Source organism: Vipera ursinii (genome assembly GCF_947247035.1).
Source record: "Vipera ursinii genome assembly, chromosome: 9".
Lineage (NCBI taxonomy): Eukaryota > Metazoa > Chordata > Lepidosauria > Squamata > Viperidae > Vipera > Vipera ursinii.
The window spans coordinates 3,178,423-3,205,090 of NC_139523.1; the positions used below are offsets into that span (position 1 = coordinate 3,178,423).

Sequence of the window (26,668 nt, forward strand, 5' to 3'; positions counted from 1 at the left end):
CATCCCAACAAGTTTCAGTAATAAGAACAATACCACACATGCCTTCACATACTAGGATGTCAGGTTCTCCCTGTTTGTTACCCAAACACTAAGCATTAGTGTTTAGGCATCTGAGCTGCTTATGGCTGACCCTCCCTTCTTACCACTCCCTTTCTCATTGTTTGATTGGTTGTCTTGGAGATTATCTTGGGGATTGGTCTTAAACCTTAGTCTTCCTCCCCTTCCAGTTTTAGTTTAAAGCTCTAAAAGATGAGCCCAGCCAGATGTTTTTCTTTCCAGTTCTTGTGAGATGCAGCCTATCTCTTATTAGAAGCCCTTTCTGTAGGTACTGTAAATTACAGTCCCAAAATCCAAAGTTCTCTCAGTGGTACCACTGCTTAAGCCAGTGGTTTACTTCTAGAATCCTCCTCCGCCCTCATTGGATATTGACCTTGCACTGGAAGTACAGATGAAAACATCATCTGTGCTCCGAGATGTTTTGCTTTTCTTCCTAGTTCAGGGGTGGCGGCAATGGGGTGGGCGCGGTTTCACTATGATGCATCCGGCCCACAGGCCAGCAGTTTGACACCCCTGTACTCCTTGCTTACAGTGCCTTGAAATTGTTTTCAGGCTCTTAGTTCCCGAAAGAGAAGAAAGAGATTATAATCTGTGGTCTTGATTTTTTTTTTTTAGTAAACCTCTCTGCCACATTTTTAATCTTTGCACCTGGGAAACAACACTCCTCCCTCCAAAAATTGTCTGGTCTACAAATGGATGGCTCTATTCCTCTGAGTAGTGAGTTACTGATCACCAACACAGAGGATTTTTTTCCTTCAAGAAAGGCTGCACTACTTTACTTCCTTTCATTGGAACACTTGACAAAGACTCTTCTCCAGGTGCCTGCATATTTTCTTCCACCGACAGAGCATGAAATCAGTTGTTCAGTTCCAGAGTTGGGGACATTTTTCCATTTTTTTTAATCTTTGAGTGACATGCTTTCCTGTTTTCTGGGTATTTTTTTTCCTTTGTTGTATTCTGTTTAAATATAGCCTTCTGCCTTTACAAAGAGTTTGTCATGCTCGCTGCCCACAATTAAAGAACATTCTCACTCCTGCCTACATTTTCCTTGCCCATCTCATCGTTACACAAGTGCAAGAACACAAGCATGACCCAGGCAATTTTCTCTAATTGTTTTTCTCTTGAGTAAGGGTAAAGATGTCCCCCATCCCCAAACTATCACTGTACTGATAAAAGGTGAAATCTCCTTCAAGTGAAACTTAATTTCTGGATAGTCCATGTAGTCTTCTAGGCAGCAACGTGGAAATGGTTCGTTTAAGCTCCCCAGTCTAGTCTATAGCCTTGGGATGGCCTGGAAATCTCTGCTCCCTATGGGTCTCCCAGCCAATAAGGGAAGCAGGACAACTGACTTGTCTTCCAAAAGTCTCACTAGAAATTCCTCCTACATCAGTGATGGGGAACCATTTAGAGACCGAGTGCCCAAACTGCAACCCAAAACTGGCTTACGTGTTGTCGGGTGCTGGGTGGGCGTGGCCCTTTTGCTGGGTGTGGCCCATTGGCTGGGCGTGGCTGCGGTGGTAACGGCAGACTGGGTGGGACTAAAAAGTTCAATCAATCAATTCCAACTTTGTGAGATCTTTTTTTTTCCCCACGAGAAGTTGAAAATGATTGATTGATTGAACCTCATGGCAGCGGAGGCGTAAAGTGAAAAGTTTTTATAAAACCCAGTTGAAGGCTTAGGACTGGGGCGACGGCATGCGTGCCCACAGAGAGGGCTCCGCATGCCACCTGTGGCACACGTGCCATAGGTTCGCCACCACGGTCCTCCATCTTCCTTCTTTGATTAGTCCTGATGGTGCCAATTTGTCCTCGTTCAACGAAGTTTGCTGTCCCATGATTCTCCCCTTCCATGAGCTCTTTCTTCAATAATCTTTTTTTTAAAAGGGCTTTATTGGTTTTTATAAGGATGGGGAGGAAAAAAGGAGGGGTGGGGATTGGGGTTAGAATACAGGGAATGTTGGGCTAGGGATTGGGGTTTACCCCGATAACATTCAATGTTTGGCAAACAGCATATTGTCTGGGTACATATATGTAAATGAGAATATTAGAGTTAATGATTGGTAGCAATAATAAATATAGTAAATTATAATAAAAATATTGAGTTTTCAATCCATAATATTTTTCTTACTAAAATATATTCAAAAATATATTCACCTTCCTTTCTCTCTAATTCGGTTATCTAGCCATTGATAAAATTTAGTCCAAGTTTTATAGTAAACTGAATCCTCTTTCTCATTAATCTCTAATCTATCCATTTTTGCACAATCTAGTATTTTCTTTATTAATACTTCTTCACATGGCAAATTTTCATTTTTCCAGTATTGGGCATAAATAATTCTCGCTGCTGTTAATACATGCAATATTAAATAACCGCTCTCCTTATCATAGTTAGGACCTATCATTCCTCTCAAATAGTAATGCTGAAAGCGCTTGGTACGGAAAATGGCAAAGACATGAAATCAGCAGCTGCAGCAGCGATGTGAGCTTGCTTTTAAACCTCGGGGCTTTCAAAAGCCATGGATCCATCACTGGAGGAGACCAACAGACCAACAGACACGGCAGGGTCCCAGTGGGGGAGTGGCAAGTTTCCCTGCCAAGTATTCCCAAAGCCCACTTCGCGAGGCCTCCGGCTAGAGCAGCGAAAGGGGTCTCCGTATGGAGAGAGACACACATCGACCGAGACACCAGTGCCCCTCCCATGAACTATGTTTTTGCCAGGGGACCCTGAGCGAGAAGGAGGGAGGGTGGCCCCGGTCCTGCACTTCTTTGGTGTATCTCCTTTCAGTCTCGGCAAAAGACATTTCTAACGCTTCCGTCACCTCACACCCTTTGCAGTAACCACTCAGCCAATCCAGATCTGCCAGAGCAAACCAGGAGCTGGTCTGTTCCCCCGCAGAGCTCATTTTGACAAGCACATTACACAAAATTAGGGTATTAGGCACTAAGCTCAGGTAATCACCTCCAAATGCTGTAATGGCTCCGGGGAGCCAGCACTGCATCATCACCCCCGCCCCCTGCACTGAGGATGATGGAGGCAATCAGACCAAGTCTCTGCTCTTCTCTGTAATCTCCAAGTGGACAAGGCTGCTGCTAAACTGACCGGGGGGGGGGGCGTGCTCAGCAGGTTTCCCACCTTTCGATTAGTTCCCATTAACCCATCGGCAGGAAGCGGGAGGGGTGGGAAGCCGTTTCCCCCCCTGCTGTCAGGCAAAAGAGAGAACATCCCACGGACTATGTGGCACCTCTCTCTTTTTAACAGATGCGGCAAAGGCAACCAAGTTGGCCATCGCTAGTTCTGTCTGAGGCCGCAGCCCCCAAAGGTCAGCTTGGATGACCTGCAACCCAGGACCGTGTCCTGGCTGCCTCTAGCTGTGCCGTTGGAAGAGTAGAATTCCCTTTCAATGAAAAAGAATTCTGGTCGGTCGGGGGGGAAAGGGGGGTCTCATCCTGGGAGGGGGCTTCTTTCTTCCTCTCTCACCTCTGTGGGCCAGCATGGCCACTTCCTCACTTACAGCCGGGGATCAGGGCCTTCTGGTTAGCTGAATCTCTGTCCTTCCTGAGTCAGGGCCATTCAGGAAAGTAAAAGCGGCCTTGAGACCCCGTTGGGACCAAGGGGGAACCAGCCCAAGAAATCTGAAGACGCGGGGAGCCCGGCAAAACGCACAGGCTTGACAAACCAAACTGATTCATCCTCCTTGAGCAGGGTTCAAACTTTCTTTCCAGGCTGGGAGCCGGGATTCAGGACTCCAAAAAGACTGAACTGCACTTGTGGTTAGAAACTCTTGGTGAAGTCGAACCAAAGCAGCCTCTTTGCATCTCAGACCACAAGCAGTTTTACATTAGGGAAGAACGGTTTTATCAAAATTTGTCTCTTTGCTTGCACCTCTGTGTGTATTTGTGGGGGGAGGGATACTGCAAATTTCTGCATGTATCTGCTGAGTAGATTCACAAAACCAATTTTGTGACACAGCCTATCTTTTCTTTTTAATTGTCTGGGTTTTGGTCCTGATGGCAAAGATCTGTCTGTCTGTCTGTCTGTCTGTCTGTCTGTCTGTCTGTCTGTCTATCTATCTATCTATCTATCTATCTATCTATCTATCTATCTATCTATCTATCTATCTATCTATCTATCACTGCCCATCTTCCTCACAAAGGGACTCTGGGTGGTGTACAATTCAATCAATACAATGAAACATGAAAACCAAGTAATTTAAGATTAAATTTTTTAAAATGTAAAACATTATATAATTGCAAGAGATGGAGAGATCCTAGATGGGGAGACTAAGAGTTGTTAACACAGGTGTGCGCGGTGGGGGCGGAATCTCCTGAGGCCCCTGTGTCTACAAAGCCAGGTTTTGGCCCCTTTATGGCAAGTCAGAAGACTGGGGGCTTTCCTCACCCCTGTCTTGCCTCTGGGGGAAAGATGTTCCCCAAAGCGGGGGCAGCAGCAAAAAAGGCCCTCCTCCTTGACCCTGCCAGTCAGGATTCACTGACGGACGGGTCTGTAGCATGCTTTCCTTGGAATGGGACAACTCGCCGTGGCCTACTTGCTGCAGGACAATCCAACAATTCAGTGTAATTATTTAAAATGATGAAAACTTTATTTTAATTTTTGTCATTCAATTTCCATTCTGTCCCTCCTTTGGCCCCCTTTCTTTAATGATTCTATTCCACCCTTCTTTTGATATCAGAGCCACTCTTGTCCCACAGTGAGTTGTCCTGTGGTGAGTTCCCCTACGGCTTCTGCCTTCCCTGCCTTAATGAGTGGGACAGGCTGAGGCAATGGGGCAAAGCCAGTTCCATAGGTAGTCTGGCCCGATGCCACGTAGGGCCCTGTGCTCTGTGACATGCCGTTTTTCATTTCCCAGCAACTCCTCACCTAACCCGGGTCAAGGCCACACCTTATGGACCACTGGCATTGCAGTGAACCTAATCAGGCTGAGGGTGGTGCTACTTGCTGGGAAAGAAGAGAGAAAGGCAGCTGCCACCCACTAGGTCTTGGGGAAGTTCTCGTGCCGTGCCTCTTCCCGACAGCTGAAATGCCAGTCCACGTGTAAAAGTGGCAGAGAATTTATTGGAGCCATTTAGTCCCAGCCCTAGGTTAAAGGAAGAATTATCGGGGAGAGCCAACGGGCAGGTTGCACCCATGCATGGTCAGGGAGCACCTGCAAGGGGGAGAAGGGATCTTGCACCTTCACTAGTGGCGTTGAAGAAGAAGTACAGAAGTTACAGCCCCACCCCTTTTTGTATCGGGTCTTCCCATAAACCAGGGGTCTCCAAACCTGGCAACTTTAAGAATGGTGGACTTCAGCTCTCAGAATGCTGGCTGGGGAGTTGCTCATCCTGGCTGAGGAATTCTGGGAGTTGAAGTCCACCAATCTTAAAGTTGCCAGGTTTAGAGACCCCTGCCATAAATGATTAAGCATAGGGCAGGGGTCGGCAACCTCGGCTCTTTTATGACTCGTGGACTTCAACTCCCAGAATTCCTGAGCCAGCATAGCTGGCTCAGGAATTCTGGGAGTTGAAGTCCACGAGTCATAAAAGAGCCGAGGTTGCCGACCCCTGGTATAGGGCAAGGATACAGGAAAATTCATTTCAGTGACAAGATTCTAAGCAAAGCTATCAGTGGCTGATGAAACTACTAGACCAAACCCCAATGTTGTCTTGTCAGAGCATGAACTGTGTTGGTTTCCTTAAAGATTAGGGGTTACTTTATGAGATGGTGAGATAGTTCTGTTGCACAGAACTATTAGCCAGAGAGTGAGAACTAGTGGCGCACCCCTTCTCCTCTTTTCTAACCTTGTAAAATATGAGTGAATACCCCTTCTAGTGAGAGGGAGGGGGGTCTGATATGGTACAGAAGCTGATCCAGGAAGAGGGGCTGAGGGGAAAACTCCCACCATGTACCCAAGGCTTTTTTTTTCCCTCCCGGCAGGTTTCCTTACCTGGCAATCACAAAAAGCACACAGCTAACTCCCAGGTAAGCAAGTAGGATGTACATCCAAATGTCAGGAGACAGTGGGTTCAGGAAGGAGAAGACACTGGGGCTGGTTCCATTGGCCTTTCGGTAGAGAATGCTGATTCCCAGAGTCATGAAGGGCTTGGAGAAGTCGATCACTTTCTCCCGGACGTGGGTGATGGTGAGGGGAGCGACTGCCAGATCAGCTTTCTGCAAAGCGAATCAGCGAGAAGTACAGGGAGAGAAAGCAGCGAGTGGTTAGAGACAAGCGGGGAAGACTCGGCGGAGCAAAGCAATACGATCTGCGCGGATGTCCCAACGGTTCTTTTTCAAAAGGCAACTGGCCTTTCTTGGCTTTTTCCTTTGTAAAAGTTTCGCTACTCATCTTCAGAAGAAGCAGCTTCTTGGATGAGAAGCGAAACCTTTTCAAAGAAAAAAAAACAAGCCTTTTGGGAAACTACGATGACCTGGACAATTGAGAATCTCCATAGAGATCTGGGCAGGTCTTAGAACTGCATCTCCTTTAGGTAAAGTAGACCAGAGTCCTAATGACGCCATGTCTGTGATGTTTTCTGGCAAGCCTACAGAAGCGCTTTCCTCCTCCTTCAGGGCTGTTTTTAAATTTCATGTAGCCAACAGTCCCAGGATTCTCTGGAAGTATCTTGTCCAAGGACTAACCAGTCCCGGCAGGGCTTAATATCTGAGCCCGAGTAAGTTAGCCAGGCACTGCCACACTTGAGGTGCCCCTCTTTAATTAAAATATCGAACTGTCTTGATGAGCAGTTTCTTAAGGAAACAACAGTCTCTCTTACAACAGACACAAAGGAATTGGGCAGGGACTATTGTTTGAGGGGCAACGTGTTAAATAATATTTGAAACTCTTCTTCATGCTCCTAAGCAGTGCTTTTTTTGTAAAAGAAAAAGGTGCCGGAACTCACACATGTCATACAACCCGCCTTGCCTACCCTACAAGGTCCCATCCAAAAAAGGTGCCGGAACTCCGTTCTGGGCGTTCTATGAGAAAAAAAAGCCCTGCTCCTAAGAAGCAAATATGTGCAGATTATCCACTTTAGCCTTTCCAGATAGTCCTTGACTTATGACCATAACCGAACCCAAAATTTCTGTTGCTGAGTGAGACATTTGTTAAGGGAATTTTGCCCCATTTTACAACCTTACTTGCCACAATTGTTAAGCGAATCATCGCAGTTGTTAACTTAGTAACACGGCTGTTAAGTGAAATCTGGCTTCCCCCACGGACTTGGCTTGCCAGAAGATCGCAAAAGGGGATCACGTGACCCGCTGGGACGCCGCGACCTTCACAAATACGAGCCAGCTGCCAGGCGGCCGAACTTTGATCACATGACCACGGGGATGCAAGCAACGGTTGCAAGTGTGAAAAACGGTCGTAAGTCCCTTTTTTTCAATGCCATTGTAATTTCGAACAGTCACCAAATGACTGTACCGGATCCAGATTTTTTTTAAGTCCACTTTTTCCCCCCTTTTTAATGACAAGGCCCACTTTTTGGCTTTATCCACAGAGGGCCCACAATTTGTCATGCTGGAAATAGCAGAGCCACTGTTCTTGTCTGGGCATGTTTGCCTGCTAGAGCCAAGCCTGCAGGGTTGAAGCCAGGCAGTTCCTGCCCCCACCCACCCACCCCCTGCCCTAGAGAGAGAGGGGGGGGAGGGGGGAGGGGGGGAGGGAGAGAGCTCCCTCAGCCTTGGTATAAAGAAAGTAATAGAATAAACTCAAAAGCGCCATCTCCTGCTTCTGCAGTTTTAAGCTTGAAATCAGCCCCCATCTCCTTTAGCAGACAGACTAACTTGAAAAAGTATAAAAAAAAATCAAACTTCATTAAAAAAAAGTTACAAACCTCTTTTTTAATTAAGTAGTCTGATGCAAAACATTCAGTGGTGGAGGATGTGAAAATCTACAGCAGTTAAAAAATGCAATTTTAAAAGAATCTCCAAAACAAAAATATTCAGGAAAATATAAACTTCTTGCAGTGCTCCAAATTCAGGGTAATTCTAAACAGGTTCCAAACAAAATCCAGCAACTGGCCTTATCGAGAGATAATACCAAAGATTGTAAAGCTAAAATAGCAAACTATATTCTAAATAAGAAGTATTCTTATGCATATTTCTAGATTATTTCCTAGACATAGATAGACTATTGCAGGGGTAGGCAACCTCGGCTCTTTTATGACGTGAACTTCAACTCCTATAATTCCTGGCTCAGGAATTCTGGGAATTGAAGTCCACGAGTCATAAAAGAGCCAAGGTTGCCTACCCCTGGACTATTGTAACATATTTCTTACCTGGCTCCTTTGGAATTTTTTTTTCTATATTTATAACCTGAAAACCAGAAGCTCAGAAGAAGTATTGCTTCTTTCCATTTCCTTAATCTGAGTATCCAAATTCTATATACTATTTTTTTAAAAAAAAATTAAAAACCTTTTTGAGAGAAAAGGTTTTTGGGAAATTTGTTGCAGACATGCCAAACTGAGATGATTATTCTGCTTGAGATAGAGAAAACATATATTCTGAATGACTGGATTTCTGAGAAAGCAGGCTGGCGTCAGTGCAATGGCACTAGATGGCAACTTCAGATACCAGGATAAACAATCACAGAATGCTAGACTTCCAAATCAATCAAGTCAAATAACTTTATTACAGTCATAAGACCAGAAAATATAACAATATGCAACCTAAAAAGTAGGTAAATATAGATATACCTATATAGATGTTTAGATAAAAAGTTATGTTACATAAGAAATAAAAAGAATAAAATATAATAAAATATAAAATAAAATACTCTGATAGAAATAAAGGTAAAGGTAAAGGTTCCCCCGCACATGTGTGCTAGTCGTTTCCGACTCTAGGGGCTGGTGCTCATCTCCGTTTCAAAGCCGAAGAGCCAGCGCTTGTCCGAGGACGTCTCCGTGGTCATGTGGCTGGCATGACTAGACGCCAAAGGCACACAGAACGCTGTTACCTTCCCACCGGAGTGGTCACTATTTTTCTACTTGCATTTTTACGTGCTTTTGAACTGCTAGGTTGGCAGAAGCTGGGATGAGTAACAGGCGCTCACTCTGTTACGTGGCACTCGGGATTTGACCCGCCAAACTGCCAATCTTCTGATCGACAAGCTCAGCGTCCTAACCCACTGAGCCACCGTGTCCCTCCTGATAAAAATACAATAGAATAAAATGACATGAAATACCAGTAAGTAAATTGGTTAGAATGTTCAATTGCACGTAGAATGAATAACACATATGGACACACAAAGCTGGCCCACCTGGCAGGATGTAGTTGAGTCCTTCTTAGAGCAGAGGACCAACAAATAAAAGTTCTGCCTGGAAAGGTCTTCAGGATGGGGTGGATGAGGGTCATTCTAGAGTCCCTGTACAAGGAGCAACAAAGAAGCACATGGCTCAAAGACTCCATGGGCAGAGACGCCGGTGAACTGGAATATTGTTTAGGGCCCCAAAGGGCCTGGGGAGGGCAGCGTGTCTTCCTATGAGAATAGATGGTTGGCATGAACCCTGTTTGTAAGGGACATGGTGGCTCAGTGGGTTAGGATGCTGAGCTTGTCGATCAGAAGGTCGGCAGTTTGGCGGGTCGAATCCCGAGTGTTGCGTAACAGAGTGAGCGCCTGTTACTCGTCCCAGCTTCTGCCAACCTAGCAGTTCGAAAGCACGTAAAAATGCAAGTAGAAAAATAGGGACCACTACGGTGGGGAGGTAACGGCGTTCCGTGAGCCTTTGGTGTCTAGTCATGCCGGCCACATGACCATGGAGACGTCCTCGGACAAGCGCTGGCTCTTCGGCTTTGAAACAGAGATGACCACCGGCACCTAGAGTTGGAAACGACTAGCACGCATGTGCAGGGGAACCTTTACCTTTACCTTTTACCTTTATGAACCCTTTTGGAAGAACTCCCTGAATTGAAGGTCCAGGCAATAGACTTAGATTCGACAGAAGACCTGTGTCCCAGAGCTGTTACTTGAGAACGCATCTGGCATTTTCAAAGCCTAAGAAGCAGAGACTCTTCATTGAAAAACCCAGTAAGTGAATTTAGCTTTCTTAAGCCGCGGTGCTTTAAAATGGTTCTTAAGGACCAAGGGGATCAGTCCTGTAGGGAAGAAGATTAACTTTAACCAAAAGCTGACGAGTCAAAATCAAGCTTCAGCCTCTACAGAAACTAAACCGATCTCTAAAAGTTAAATAGCGCCCTTAATATAATTGGGGACTGCAATAATGGCTTTAATAAACTAAAGAACTTCAAGAATATTGAACCTGGCAAGAGGGCAGATTCAAGTATCGTAGAGAAGCTGAGGGAGAGCTTGCATGGTGCAGAGATGTGCTGAGCGCCCTTTGAATGGAAATGAAAGTCTCAGAACAGCTGCAGAGTTGCGCTGAGCAACACAAGTCCAATAAGAAAGCATCTGATTAATGTCTCATTTATGGATTTTATGGGGGTGATGAGCCATGATTATTTTTTTAAATATTTTTAATAATTGTTCTTCTAGGCAGAAGGATGCTTGTGCCCTCAATGCTCTTCTCATTCCTATCTCAGAAACGGACCAGGTAACTACATCATCTGCATACAAGTGATGGGATAAATTGTTATGCTAAAACAGGAGGATGGTGAGCAAGGAACAGAACATAGAACATAGAATAATAAGAGTTGGAAGGGACCTTGGAGGTCTTCTAGTCCAACCCCCTGCTTGAGTAGGAGGCCCTATATCATTTCAGATAAATGGTTGTCCAGTCTCTTTTTGAAAGCCTCCAGTGATGGAGCACCCACAACTTCTGAAGGCCAGCTATCCCATTGGTTGATTGCTCTCACCATTAGGAAATTTCTCCTTAGTTCTAGGTTGCTTCTCTCAGTTAGTTTCCATTCATTGTTTCTTGTCATTTGGTGCTTTGGAAAATAGTTTGATCTTTGTAGGAGCCTCTCAAATATTGGAATACTGCTATCATGTCTCTCTAGTCCTTCTTTTCATTAGACTATACACACCCAATTCCTGCAACCATTCTTTGTATGTTTTAACCTCCAGGCCCTTAATCATCCTTGTTGCTCTTCTCTGCACTCTTTCCAAAGTCTTAACATCTTTCCTGTACTGTGGTGAGCAGAACTGGATGCAGTATTCCAAGTGTGGTCTTACGAAGGCTTTATAAAGTATAAAGTGTTGAGTGCCTTTAATTAAATTGACACAAGCATTGAAAAGCCTGGACATCAGTATGCAGGCTTGCCTTACCCTGCTAAATGTTGGGACAACGTCAAAGAGATGACCCCAGAAGGAATATTTATCTCTCAGAGAGATGTTAGAGTAGAGAGTGGATAAGTACGTACAACCTTTTGTGAAATATCTAGGGGAGGCACTGGCAAGCTAAAGATGTTTCTGGAGGAGGGGAAATGACAATACAGCTAAACTGAGGGACTGGCAACGAGTTTGGTCCAACAGAACCTCTCTGGAGAAGGAGAGATGGGAGATGCCTGCTTCTCGCAAGGAGTCTGTAGGACACAGCGGTCAAGCCACAGGCTGGTGTGTTGAGCAACGAAGGGGACCATCGAGCAATCAACTGTAGCAAAGCCCTTAAATATATCCAGTTTTCAACCTCACGTTCCAAACACTTTTCGATTTATAATAATTTTAATGTTAAATGAGTCCCCAGGGAGAAGGGCGGTATATAAATTAAATAAAACCTAAACCTAAAAAAGGTTTTCCAAATAACAAGTTTTTAAAAACTATAAAAAAATCAAAAAGTTTTTTGAAATAATTAAACAAAATAATATCTTCACAGGAACATAAATCATTTAGGAAAGAGATGATAGGTTGAAATGTAAAATAAGAAAGAAAAATGAGACTTTGTAATGACTGAACAGAAAAACAAAAGAAAACAATTAATCAGTGGAGCAACTTGCCTCCAGAAGATGTGAATGCTCCAAGACTGGACAGCCATTTGTTTGAAATGGTATAGGGTTTCCTGCCTGAGCAGGGGGTTGGACTAGATGACCTCCAAGGTCTACTCTTTTCTACGCTATGCTACTCTTCTCTTCTCTTCTCTTCTCTTCTCTTCTCTTCTCTTCTCTTCTCTTCTCTTCTCTTCTCTTCTCTTCTATTCTATTCTCTTCTATTCTCTCTTCATTTTTCTATTCTATTCTATTCTATTCTATTCTATTCTATTCTATTCTATTCTATTCTATTCTATTCTATTCTATTCTATTCTATTCTATTCTATTCTATTCTATTCTATTCTATTCTATTCTATTCTATTCTAAAAAGTCTAGCTCAGGGGTCGGCAACCTGGAAAAGCAAAAGAGCCACTGGGAACCAGTTCCATCACACATAAAAAAAAGTGGGAGCCACGCGTGTGCATCCACGCATGCGCATGCGCATAAAAAATGTTTTGCGCATGCGCAAAACGTTTTTGCGCATGCGCGTGCGTGGATACACATGTGCGGTTCCACTTTTTTTCTCCGTGGTGACGGGCGCTGGGTTGCGGCGCCACCTTCAGCCCGGGCATCGCCGGAGCCACCCCCGGGACCTCCAAACTGCCGCCCGAACACCCGTTTGTAGACCTGTTGGTGCCAGTTTAGAAAGCTGAAACCGGCACCAGCAGGTCTCCAAACCGCACCTCCGCCCGAACACCAGCAGGTCTTGACACGGGTGTTCGGGCGGAGCTGCGCGCGCACCTCTCCAAAGGTTTGGAGAGGTGCACGCGCAGCTCCGCCCGAAAAGCAGTTTGGAGACCTGCTGGTTCCGGTTTAGAAAGCTGCTGCGGGCCGCGGCAGCTTTCTAAACCGGCACCAGCAGGTCTCCAAACCGCACCTCCGCCCGAACACCAGCAGGTCTCCAAACGGGTGTTCGGGTGGAGGTGCGAGAGAGGTGCGCGCGCAGCTCTCCAAACCTTTGGAGTGGTGTGCGCGCACCTCCCCCCGTTCGGAGTGGTGAGCGCGCGCCTCCGCCCGTTTGGAGAGGTGCGCGCGCACCGGGCGACTGGGAGCTCTGTGGTCTAACTGATTTAATATTGCGTATAATATCATATGTTTTAAGTTTAAGTTTAAGTTTTACTAAATTTTTATACCGCCCTTCTCCCGAAGGACTCAGGGCGGTGAACAGGGCATATAATAAAAATACAAAAATACAAAAGTTAAAATAGAATTAAATTAATGCCCAAAATAAAACAATAAAATATACAAATATTTAAAACCCTAAATTAACTCCCCATCAGGCCAGGCCAGCTTGTTCGAATAAGTGGGTCTTTAACCCGCGCCGGAAGGAGCGGAGATCCGGTGCCATCCGGAGCTCAACCGGCAGTTGATTCCACAGAGCCGGGGCGCCCACAGAGAAGGCCCTCCCCCTGGGGGCCACCAGCTGGCATTCTCTGACCGGAGGCACCCTGAGGAGGCCCTCTCTGTGGGAACGCACAGGGTGGAGGGGAGTTGACGCCGGCAGCAGGTGGTCCCCGAGGTATTCCGGACCCATGCCATGTAAGGACTTAAAAACCATCACTAAGACCTTGAACCTCACCCGGAAGACAACTGGTAACCAATGCAGCTCGCGGAGCAAAGGTGTAACATGGGAGTACCGGGAAACTCCCAAGACAACTCTCGCGGCCGCATTCTGTACCAGTTGGAGCCTCCGAGTGGTCTTCAAGGGAAGCCCCATGTAGAGAGCATTGCAATAGTCAAGACGAGAGGTCACGAGCGCATGAGTGACCGTACACAGGGCATCCCGGTCTAGATAGGGCCGCAACTGATGCACCAGGCGAACCTGAGCGAAAGCCCCCCTAGTCACGGCTACTATATGATCTTCTAAGGTAAGCCGCGAATCTAGGAGGACTCCCAAGTTGCGCGCCCTATCCACGGGGGGTAAAGACTCACCCCCCATAAAGAGAGATGGAACATTTTGAATGTCCCGGGATGCCGGAATGTACAGCCACTCAGTCTTGTCAGGGTTGAGTTGAGGTCTGTTCCTCCCCATCCAGACCCAAACCGCCTCCAGGCAACGGGACATCACAGCGAGGGCATCACTGGGGTGGTTTGGGGTCGAAATAAAAAGTTGGGTATCATCAGCATATTGATGATACCCAACTCCAAAACCACGAATGATCTCACCCAGCGGTTTCATGTAGATGTTGAACAGGAGAGGCGAGAGAACCGACCCCTGAGGAACTCCACAAACGAGAGACCTAGGGGCCGATCTCTGCCCCCCTGCCAACACTGACTGCGAACGTCCCAGGAGATAGGAGGAGAACCACCGAAGAACCGTGCCTCCCACTCCCAATCCCCTGAGACGCTGCAGCAGGATACCATGGTCGATGGTATCGAAAGCCGCTGAGAGGTCTAATAGGACTAGGACAGAGGAACATCCCCTATCCCGAGCCCTCCAGAGATCATTCACCAGAGCGACCAATGCCGTCTCCGTGCTGTACCCGGGCCTGAAACCCGATTGGTATGGATCCAGATAATCCGCTTCATCCAGGACCAGAGGGAGCTGATGCGCCACCACACTCTCAACAACCTTCGCAAGAAAGCGAAGGTTGGAGACTGGACGAAAGTTGTTCAACACAGCCGGGTCCAAGGCTGGCTTCTTGAGGAGGGGTCTCACCACCGCCTCCTTCAAGACGGTGGGGAAATTACCCTCACTCAAAGAAGCAGATATAACCGCCTGGAACCAGCCTCGTGTCCTCTCCCTAGCTGCATAAACCAGCCAGGAAGGGCACGGGTCCAATAAACATGTGGTGGAGCTCAGCCTCCCCATAATCCTGTCCACTTCATCAGGGGTCACAGAATCAAACTCCTCCCAGATAACATTGACAAGACCGCCCGTGTCCTGATCGTCAGACTCTGCCCAGCTGGAGTCCAGACCGGTCCAAATCCGAGCGATTTTATCCGACAGATGCTGACCAAACTCCTCGGCATGACCCTGCAAGGGATCCCCCCTCACCTCCTGATTAAGAAGTGAGCGAGTCACCCTGAACAGGGTGGCCGGGCGATTATCTGCGGACGCGATGAGGGCGGAGAAGTAATTACACCTCGCCGCCCTCATTGCTGCAAGATAAGACCTAATATAGGTTCTTAACCGCAACCGGTCGGATTCGGATCGGCTGGACCTCCAGCAGCTCTCTAGGCCCCATTTCCGACGCTTCATCTCCCGGAGCTCCGCGGAAAACCATGGAGCTCGTTGGGATGTGCACCGGATAAGGGGCCGCAAGGGTACAACTCGGTCGAGTGCCTCAGTGGCTGCCCTTTCCCAGGCTTCCACTAAGGCAACTGACCCCTTTCCCCAGGCTGTGCGCAACTTCCAGAAGCGCCAATCAGCTGGAGCCTGGCACGGATCCTGGGTGCTCAGCAGAGCCCCGGCAACACCCCGGCTCCGGTTGCCTCTCTCACCGGCCTGTGCTGCCTTGCCGCCGCTTCACTTTTGTTAACACATTTTTTTACAGTACTTTTCAACCCCTCGTAAGCATACCACCTGCCAGGTGCCGACGTACCATCAGCGGTACGCGTACCACCTGTTGAAAAGCTTTGTTCTGCTTTATTATGTGTTGTATGTGTTCAAATTTTGCTGGTCACTGACCAAATAAGCAATATTTCATTATTTCTTAAAGGTAATATCCTGGTGTTTATTTTGTTGCTCTAGCAACTAGAAGCCGAAATCAAATCTCTGCTAAATTAGACCCTACATTGATCACATTACAGTTAGTTGTATCCACCCCCTCTGAATGCACTTTACATAGAAAAGAGAAATATATAAGCAGACAAATAAAAGTGAAAGGATTATTTTCATTTTATGGATAATAATTTCACAAGCGTGAGGCAGACTAAGTACACCTTAACACTAGGAAAAAATTATTATAACAACAGTGGAAGTCAATACCCTAAAGGTTAGGGACAGCCTCTTTGATAGGTATGTTTAAGTAGAGGCTGGAGCACCGGTGTCTGTGTGTGTGTGTGTGTGTGTGTGTGTGTGTGTAGTTGATGGGGTTCTCTGCACACAGCGTAGCCTGGAAAACTCTGATACCCTGATCCCTTTTACAAGCAGGTAGGTGTCCCCAGGACTGTCTTGGTGGTGAGGGATCCTTGGTGCTCTCTAAGTTTGGCGGTTTCCTTGCAGATGTTTTATTAACCAAGCTACTCTAGGTAAATCTCATCAGTGCTGGTTTGGAAGGGAAAGTCTGCAAGAAAACAACTAAGCTCAGAGAACACCAAGGACCCCACAGCTCCTTCTGCTCCTCCTCCTCCTCCTCCCTCCTTCTAGTACTGCTGATGTTACCTAGTCTGAGTAATGAAATGTCTGCAAGAAAACCACCAAGCTCAGAGAGCACCGAGGAGCCATAAATATCCCTCTTTGTTGGTTTCTTGGTGGGACCCACTGGATGTCCTAACAGGAGCTTTCGAACTTCAGAATGATCCCCCACAAAGCAGCTGAGAAGGAAGCAGCACTTGCTAATGGAGAAGGTTGGATTAAGGGTGGAAAAAGCACACCCGGACGCTCTGCCGGCAAAGTCTCCCTTGGTTCCACAATTAATGCATGTGTACAACAGACACTAAGCAAACTAAGCCAGATGACTAAACCCTCAGGTGACAACAGTCCCCAAGGTCAGGACAGAGCCAGACAGATTTACTTTAGTTAATTCATAAATTAATTGTCTGTGTCGCTGGAAAACAAGATAAATTATGCATATTTCATTGATTTTACTGAAGAAGGCAGGGCGTGGTGAAAGGAGTAAGCAGCTGTTAGTCCCAGCAGGTTGAAGCTGGTGATGGATGAAAGGTGGACTATTTCCACCAGAACTTCCTTCCAGAGGGAAGCAGGGTGTGAGCTACTCAACCATACAAATAATGCAGGTGTTCCTGAAAGGGGGCTGCCATCTGGATTATAGCACCTCCCAAAGTGCCACGGTAGTAATTTTAAGGTAAGATGATGCACACAAACCTTGAATCGCCACATTTCATTGAAGTTTCCATTTTAACAGATTTCAGCCCTACAGACCTGACAGAGACCCAGTTTGGTACGGCGGCCAAGGCATCAGGCTAGAAACTTGGAGACCGTGAATTCTAGTCCTACTTCAGGCATAAAACCAGCTGGGTGACGTTGAACTAATCCCTTCTTCTCAGCCCCAAAAGGAGGTGGCAAGGGCAAACCATGTCCAAAATCTTGTCAAGAAAACTGCAGGGACTAGTCATCCTAGCGTCAAGACTGATTTGAAGGTGCCAGAAATGAATAAATGAATGAATGACCTGCTAGCTGCGTGCTGTCTTCAAAGATGTGAATGGAGGGCATATAGATAGCAGAGCAAAACAATGGCAAACCTCCCTCCTCAAATGTGTGGAAAAGGGGGATTAATGAGCAAGGAACAAATCCTGCACATCATTTTTCGGTGATCTCACTGAATTTCCTTTAGGTCTGGGCAGCCTCGCAATCCATTGTACCTACGAAGAATCCGGCAGCGTGTAAGACACACTGTGAAGTGGAGCAAAGCTTCTGTTCTCTTGCCTAGAGGGGTTTCATTTTCAGAAACACTTTTAGGCATTTGGTAACACAAAGGGCTTAGGTTTCTGAGAAGATGAGAATCACAGGCGAGGCACAGCGGTTAGCCTGAAGCTTTGTTATCAACATGGCAAATTTCCCATCCCAAACTGCTCCAGTATTTGTGTAGAAAAGTATTCTGGTACTTAGCCATAACATTCCAGGAAAGGGGGGGGGAAACAGATTGGATTAAAAACCAAAACAAATTACCAATAGGGCCGCTAATTTAATTTCTTTAATTTCTTCTTTAATGCACACATCTTCTTGCTAGGAAGACTGCAAGACAAAAATATAGAAGCAGGAGAAGCAGGGATGAGTAATGATGGTTGCAATTATTCTAATGGTTAAAGCTGCCTTGATTTACACACCTCATGACCTTGAGATGCCTTGAAAGTCCTATGTTCAAGGGGCAGGAAAGAAGGTTAGTTGAATCCATGCACTGACTGGATCTTAATGATTAATGGGAATCCTGCATGTTCTTGGTACATCACTACCTGAAACAGGAAGAGGCTGCACTCCTTTTATTTCTAACGGTCTGTTAAAAATAGATCATGCCAGGCCATCCTTTCTGCTTGCTTTGACAAAGTGATTAACTTAGTGGATGGGGGAAGTGCTGTGGAAGTACTGAGACATCTAAAAGGCATTTGACAAAGTAGACCACAGCCTACTTCTTGGTAAGACAGAACAAGGTGGGATAGGCAGCATCACCAGTGGAAGGATTTGCAGTTGGCTGACAAACCGCACTCAACGTGTAGTCCTTAATGGAACCACATCTACACAGAGGGAAGCATGCAGTGGGGTACCTCAAGGCTCTGTCTTATGCCCAGCTCTTCAATATCTTCATGAATGATATAGATGAGGAGATCAAATAGGAACTCATCAGTTTTGCAGATGTCACCGGGGTGGGGGGAATTGCCAATACTTTAGAAGATAAAACCAAGAGTCAGAAGGATCTTGATGAACTTGAGCACTGGGCCCTATCCAACAAGATGCAATTTGGTGGTGAGTAAAGTAAGGTCCCGTAGTAGGCAGGAAAAGTCAAATGCACAGATATAGAATAAGTGGTACCTGGATCTAAAGTAGTAACTGTGAAAGAGATCTAGGTGTCCTAGTGGATTACCAATTAAGTATGAGCCAGCAGTGTGCTGCAACTGCCTAAAAAGCCAGTGGAGTCCTAGGATGCATCAATAGAGGGACAGCATCAAGATCATGAGAAGAGATGATATAGTTTTATACTGCACTAGGGAGGCCACACTTGTACTACATCCAGTTCTGGTTTACCACAATACAAACAAGGTGCTGAGAAAAAGTAAAGAGAAGAGCAACAAAAATGATAAGGGGTTTGGGGGCTAAATCATAAAATGAACAATTGAGGGAAATAGGTAGGTCTAGTCTAACGAAGAAAAGGACTAGGGGCAATATGATAACAGTCTTCCAAAACTTGAGTGATTGCCACAGAAAACAGGGGTCAGCCTATTTTCCAAAGAACCTGAAGACAAGGTAAGAAGTAAAAGATGGAAACTTTACCAAAGAAAGATCCAACACAGAATGGAGGAGGAATTTTCTGACAGTGAGAACAATTAGTTAGCGGAATGGCTGGCCTTCAGAAGTTGTGGGTAGCTCCATCATTGGAGTTTTCAAGAAGAGATTGGACAATCATTTGTCCAGAATGGTATAAGGTCTCCTGCTCAAGTATGGAGTCCTCCAAGGTCCCTTCCAACTCTGTTATTCTATGTTCTATGCTCACACAAAGATTCTCATAGTTCGACTTGACTTGTTAAGAAGAAAGATAACAGCATTCCATATTTATTTAAATAAATATATGGCCAAATCCATGAATTTGATAATAGATAAGGTGACCCTCTCCTGCCATAGGTCAGCCCCATTGACAAAAGGCCAAGTAACCCCCTCTTTATTCAAACAGGGGGTAGTGGTTTTGGCATAGCTTCACTTTCCTCTCAGTCAGAGGCAATGTTTATCCCTCGTTCTAGATCTGGTGCCCTCCCCCTCAAGCCTAACGTTCCACTTTGGGATGGGCAAAAGGTCATGACCTTTGGAAAAACAGAATCAGAAATTGGCCACTGTAAAAAAAGCTGGCAGTACTTGCCCTTCACTCACTCTGACTGCACCATCATCAAAGACCATCCAGGTCCATCTGAGAGGTGTCAATGAAAGTTGGAAGCAACAGTGCTCAAGGAGATGCTGCCGTCCACTTCCTGGGGGCAACGCTACGGCCAGTCTCGGCCTGGGTGCAGGATCAGCCTCGCACTCAGACTTCCTAGGACTTTTAGGAGATGCCAGAGGGGCTCCTTGCTCATCCCTAGGGAGGAACACCACAGCCTCAAGGGCCAGGATCATCCTGCATGTCACCTGAACAATGTTGGCATCAATCCAAAGGCACCGGCAGAAAATATGGGGCCGAAAGGATTGTAATTTACCTTGGGCTATAATTTAAAAGAGGGTGTCAGGACTGCCATCATACGCCTGAGCTTTGCATTCACTAGCTGCCAGTCTGCCGTGAACCATGTGGGGAGGGAGCTGGTCAAGAAGGGGGGAAGGCTAACTACTCATTGGACCAGCAAGGGAGAGGAACTGGATGGGGAAAGTTAATCGGGAAAGTTTGATGCGCAAACTTCAGTTCTGGCTTAATGCCAGACCTACCCCAACTTGGTCCTTTAGGCCAGAGGTCCCCAATCCTTTTGGCACCAAAGACCGGTTATGTGGAGAAAGGTTTTTCTGCGGACCAGAGGGGACGTGGTTTAGCGTGCTGCCTGCATCCAGCGGATGGGGCTTCGCTTGTTTGTGCAGCCCGGTTGCTGGCATGCCACAGCCAGGTACTGGTCCACAGACCGGGGGTTGGGGACCCCTGCTTTAGGCAAGAAAGATCCTCAACTTAACCGGCAAAGTTTGGTGCACAAACTTTAGTTCTGGCTTTGCTACATTGTAAACCCCTTGTCTTTTAGTAAAGTATATCTTTCACTACAAATGGAGTTGAGGGTCCTTTTTGCTTAAAAGACCAAGTCCCGACAGACGGCTTTTATAAAACGATGTACTGCCAGGCCCAAGCTGAGAGATGAAACATTGAGATGTAATTGAATCCAATCCCATATTTGCTTCCCCCTAAAGGACCGAATTTGGCCACATTAAAGCTAAAACTTTCTAACCCCCTCAATATATCCTGAGCGATTCTAGGTTGTGGCTACCCTGAAGCTCTTCCTCTCTCCCCCATTCGATTTGGGACAAGAAGTCTCTTAATATGGGCTTCTCTCTGATTTGCTGCCTCTTCCCTGGGAAAGCTTCTTCTAGGGTGGCTCCAGGGGTTGGGGGCGGGCAGCACTGGGCCGCCCTGGTTCTTCTCCTTCCTCCAGGGCCTTTGCTTTGCAGGGTGCCACAGGCCTCAGTTGTCTCTCCCTCTTCTGCTTAGCATCTACGTGCAGATATCGGATGAGGTCCTGGATGTGGTAATGGTGCTTCACCCGAGGCCTCTGAATGATGCCTTGAATGTCCCATCCCAGTGGTCGGAGGCTGTTGGCGCCTGGAAGGTGAGCAACGGATTTCAGCTCAACCCAGGCAAGACCAGGTGAGTTTGGGTGTTTGGACCTTCTGTTGGAGAGCTTCCACCTTTGGTTCTGGATGGGGCGGCACTGCACCAGAAGATCCAGTGTGTAATCTGGCGGGTCTTCCTGGACTCATGGCTCCTGCTGAAAGAACAGCCCTGTCTAGAAGGGCCTTTGCACACTTTTCGTTATGGCATCAGTTGTGCCCCTACCTGGACTGGGTGGTCTTGTCCGTGCTCCTCATGCCCTTGGGACCTCTCATCTGGACTACTGCAAAATGGTAGACATGGAGCTACCTTTGAAGAGTATTTGGAAGCTTCAACTGCTGCAACTCTGGGCCCAGAAAGAGGGCCTTTTCTGCTGAGCACCCCTTCCTTGAGAACATTCTTCCACTGGGTATCAGGATGGCCAATTTGGCTGGCCTTCTGTGAGCTCTCTGCCTGGTCTGCAGCCCCAAGTGCATGAAGGAAATGCAGGTGATTGTTGGTTTTCTTGGTTGCTGTGTAGTTTTAATGATTGTGACGAATCTGATTTTATTTTTTAATCACTGTTTGTTACCCAGAGTTGTTGCTGAAATGGGCAGCTATGTAACTTAATTAAACCAAGTGAGCAAAGGTGACAGAGACTTGTTGCCCCTCCGGGTTAAATCCCATCAGACTTGGTCTGAAGCTTTGCACAACGCTCTGTTCTGTATGCTTGCAATGTGGCGCTCAATGTCCCTTCTGTTTTGATTTCTCAGCCTCGGTCCAGATCTAAAGCTGGAAGGGAGCCGTTTCCTGTCTGGGACAGAAAGCGAACTAGAGTCCCATACCTGCCTCCAGGAGGTACGGAAGCCTGAAGCCTCTCCTGCTGGTTCTCCTCCTCACCCAGAATGCTGGGGACCCTGCCCCACTCCCAGCCCTACATTGCCCAGGGTCCTCCATTCACATCTCCCCGAAGGTTCTTAAAGCACTCAGAAGTTGCCGAAGTGCAGCTACAGTGATGTGAGGGTGACTGAGGCCCTCCTGGAGAAGGCTTAATCTGCAGGTGGCTGAGCCCTGCCCTTGCTCTGCCATTCGTAGCCCTCTTGAAACGGCGCTCAGAGGGTAATTATGCCGTTAATTACATTGTGCTCCTCCGCAGGCTCAGTCTGAGGAGAGCTGTGTCCTGAATTTGCATGAAAAACACAGAACGGGAGGAGAGATTAGGGATCCCTTCGATGCATTTCTACACGCAATTATGAAGAGCGCCCAGGAAGGCGCCCGGCCTCCTACGACTTTCTGCGCTTGGAGCTCCAGTTCATCATCAAACGGCGGAAAGTCACTGTCAGCGGCAAAGGCCTTATTAATAAAGAGACAGCTGGAGAAGGACCTGCCTCCCCCAGGTAATCAAGGTTAACAAGGCCTATTTGCTCTGAGGTTATCCTACATTGCCGACTGATTTCCCCCCCCCTTTCTTTCTTCAAATGGCTGACAGAAACTGACAAAAGCCAGTCCCATCACAGCTCTGGCAGGCAGATTCCGGCTTGCTGAGATTCTGGCCTTCCATCGATCTTCCCCTGATTACGCAGCGTGCAACTCTGAGCAAAGTCATTTACGGCTTCAATTAAAAGGGAGCCCACTTAGCGTTGTGGAGAGGGAGGGATGGTAATTAATGCTTGAAGGGGGGGCTTCTTGGGGGGGGAGGAAACATGACTTCAAAAGATGCTTTCAATAACTGTAAGTGGTGATTACTTTCTGAAAGTGTGCTTAAAAGCGTGCTGCTTTTAAATTACCCTCTCAAGCCTTTTTCTCCTATTGGAAAATGACTTCTTTGCTTGTAGAGGATACGCCACTATTCCAAGGGAGAGGGGGGGGAGGCAGAGGACGGATTCCCCACTAAATAAATAGTATAAGTGTAGAGTATCAGACTAGGACTAGCAGAGTTTAGGGTTCCAATCCTCTATCCCAGGGGTCTTCAAACTTGGCCCTTTTATGACTTGTGGACTTCAACTCCCAGAATTCCTCAGCCAGCTTTGAAGTCCACAAGTCATAAAAGGGCCAAGTTTGAAGACCCCTGCTCTATCCACATAAAGCATAGTGACCTTCCAGTGTACACAAGCATGGGAGATGTAACCTCAGGGCTGCTTGATTTCGTGACAAAGGACTTATTTTGATAACATCTGCACCAAGTTCCAGTTCACGCCTTCAGGAAAAGGAAAGTCCAAACTCCACAGGCTTCAATTCCTATGGAAAGATGACTGCTGGCTCCTTTTTCATCTCATTCGCCACCAGCAGCATACAGTACAATATAGCCTGGGGTGAAGACGTTTTTTGGGCAGTGTTACGTGGGGACAGCTAAGCAACAGAAGGAGGGCTGCTGCTTATTGACAGAGCTGCTGGATGCAATGGGCACCCCAATGAAGAACTGAACAGAATCGGAAGAGGAAGAAGAAAAGGGACAAGAAGAAACCATGATCTCTTCTTGACTGCCTCATCTCTTGTGAAAGGGAAAAAAAACATACACGGGCTCTGTGATGCCCAGAAGTGCCTGGCTTTGCTGGCTCGGTGTGTCCAACTGTGCCCATATTTAGAAACATCAAATCTGATTGTGGTAAGCCAGAGAGCTGCTCTCCGTGGCTCCTAGCCTCCCTTCTGCCATCACCTGCTATAAAGTGTGTGGGAGCAAGACGGTGAAGAGGAGCTAGTTACTAGGAGTAGGCCTGCCCTCCGAGGACTGAGATGGACTATAGGACCTTCAATGGCTTGGGACAGAGAGATGAAGAAGTTTCCTCCTCCGGGCAGACTTGATAATGCATTAAAACCTTTGGGTATATTCTCACCTGTTTCAATAGTCCTGAAGAACATAGTTTGAAGTTTTAAAATAATCCTTGTGGTCTGTAATTTTGGACTTTTCCCCTATTTTCAATGTCATCCTCTCAACACTAGACAACAGATTCTCCTCTGCAATAGAAGGTGAAGTTCAAGCAAAGTCCCAGAGAAGCTTAATTTTTGGTAATCTTCTCAATCCCACCCCCTTCCCCCTTGTTGAGAAACACTGGTTTGTCTGTAACAATGCTCTGAAAAGTTGTGGCGTGCTGGGATTTCTTTCCAGTGTGCCTGGTTCTAACCCGGGGCAGAGCCAAATTACATGGATTAGGCAAGATGGCGGCACTTGGCTACATATTGCCTTCTTTGGGCACTTCCCGTGGGGTCTTTATGAAGCATTTCCTTAATAAAGGAGAATATTTATAGCTCAGGATTGAAGCGAGAGGGTACTTGATGCTCTCTGAGCCTGGATGTTTTCTTGCAGACATTTCATTACCCATCTAGGTAACATGTTCAGTGCAAAAAGGGAGTGAGGTTTGAGGAGGAGGAGGAGAAGGAGAAGGAGGAGGAAGAGGAGGTTGTGGTATTACTAATGATGTTACCTAGTTAGGTGATGAAATGTCTGCAAGAAAACAATCAAGCTCAGAGAGCACCAAGGACCTTGCATTTCCTTAAGCCAAACGTGCCCCAGAGGTGGTCCAGATGCTTTGTTCTTTGATCGGGGGGGGGGGGGGGGAAGGGCTTCATTGCTTCCCAGGCAGCTTCAAAGACGCACTTCCCAGGCCTGAGCATATGGGTGGCCTGATTTAGGTCTGGTATGCTCAGTGGCCCTAAGTCACTTAAGATGCCATAGCAGTATGCCTGTAGGAGCTGACCAGGGTGGTCCTGATGGTGGGGTCAAAGGCGTCATCAGTCTGAAGTCCCTGTGCCCCTGAAAGAGATCTAAGTCCAGCCCCCCTTGAAGTCCATTGACTCTTATCTGGCGCCAATTCACACTGAATGTTAGTAAGTCAGATTCTTGTGTACAGGTGACACGGAATAAACTTGCATTGCTTTTTAACTTCATGCAGGCTGCTGGTTTCTTGTGCCTGACAGCTGCCCTTGGTTTATTGGCCTGGGCAATCCCTGCCATTGTGTGTGAGTGAGTGAGATGGCGGAAATAGTGCAATCAGGTTCTTTTTTTCCATGCAGTCCCTGAATTTCCACAGCCAAAGTTTGTTGGAATGAAAGATAAGGTAAAGCACATTTTTTCCCCAATCCTGGTTTATATCCGATCATTGTTTCAGTTTTACCTGTTTATGCTTCGTTTTAGTGATTTCATAAGTCTGCACTGAGCATGGGTTCTCATGGAATTTCATGGCAGTTTAAACAAGTATTTTAAGAAGCAAATGAGAAAACGGAGGATGCTTTGTGAGAAAGTTCCACTGATGGAAAAGGCTTCTCACTTACGTGGTCAATCAGCTCCCTTATCATGCCGTTCCACTGGCCCTTCTCATCCTGGGCTCCGTACTTCCCATCTTCCACCAGTCGAATCTCATAGGAGAAGCCAAGGATGCGGGAGATTTCTGCGAGGAGATCAACGCAGTAGCCTTCAAAGCGCCTGTTCCCGGACAGAACTGTGTCTGACTTGGCAAACATGACAAACGGCTCTTCCTAATGACCAGAAAAGATAACACAGCCACATGAAGAACATAGACACTGAATTCAACACACACACACACACACACACACACACTCACACACACACACACTGAGCCAGGGAGTTATGTACCCCAATCACCCGGCCAGCTGGAATGGCTACAATATTTTCTGGCATTAACCTCCTAACCAACTTGATCATTAACACCCCCACATTCCAGCATTAGCATATGTAGAATTGGCTGTGTTTTGCAGATTTGGCTGGTCAGATTCAAGCAAAGTTAAGCTTTTGAAATGTCCTGGCCTTTTACGTTGGATGACGACTCTTAGTGCTCAACTAAGAACATATGGCAGAAGACCAGGCTGCTGGTGGATGTCTCACTTTATGTTCAGTCGCGCATTCCTCCCATATACAGATTTCTGCATCCATGAAGCTTTGCCCTATTTCTTCCCCACATTGCATAGAAATCCACACTCAACTCAAAAAGCAATGCGTGCCTTGCACTATCCAATAGCATGAGAACACTGGTGTCCAGACCAGACAGCCAAAGTGTCAATGCCACGAAACTGGGCATACGTGCAAAACTGCTCTCCAAACCTGTGAGGTTACAAGCAGGCTCATTTTATCGCCTGCAAAGGACTCCCATCTGCCCAAAGACTGACTAAATTGTTCCTGAAACATATCTACCGACTGCCCGGCGCCCCTAAGCAAATAATTTCGGATAGAGGAGTGCAGTTCACAGTGAAATTTTGGAGGAGTTTCCTTAAATTAATTGGATCATCTCAAGGCTTATCATCTGCTTTTCATCCAGCTACCAATGGGACTGCAGGGGACCCAGCCGTGTTTATGCAGTTAATTAATGAGGTCCTACATGATCATTTATACAAATGGGTTCTGGTGTATCTTGATGACACAAAGTTTGTGACTTGTCTCAAGAGTGCAATAACTGAGAGAAGTGGACAGTATCAGAAACAATGATGTGAAGACTGAACACGTGGTATATATAAAAGATCCCACGTGCCATGAAATTGACAAAATGGCCAGGTTTGTAACCCATCTGCAAGCGCTTGGAGGTCCCCTGAACCTCAGGAGGCTCCAAGGCCGTCCACATTAACCGCCAACAAA

The 26,668-nt window shown here is 46.7% G+C and overlaps 1 protein-coding gene across 1 annotated transcript in view; it reads right to left on the reverse strand.

The window, feature by feature from the left end:
- Positions 1–26,668, reverse strand: part of GRIK3 (glutamate ionotropic receptor kainate type subunit 3) — a gene marked incomplete at its 5' end in the record, with an annotated part of 230,445 nt that overhangs the window by 23,367 nt on the left and 180,410 nt on the right. The window contains 2 exons of the mRNA XM_083369037.1: positions 6,003–6,226; positions 25,354–25,557. Of these exons, the coding sequence (XP_083225163.1) occupies positions 6,003–6,226; positions 25,354–25,557 (428 nt within the window). The remainder of the gene's footprint in view (positions 1–6,002; positions 6,227–25,353; positions 25,558–26,668) is intronic.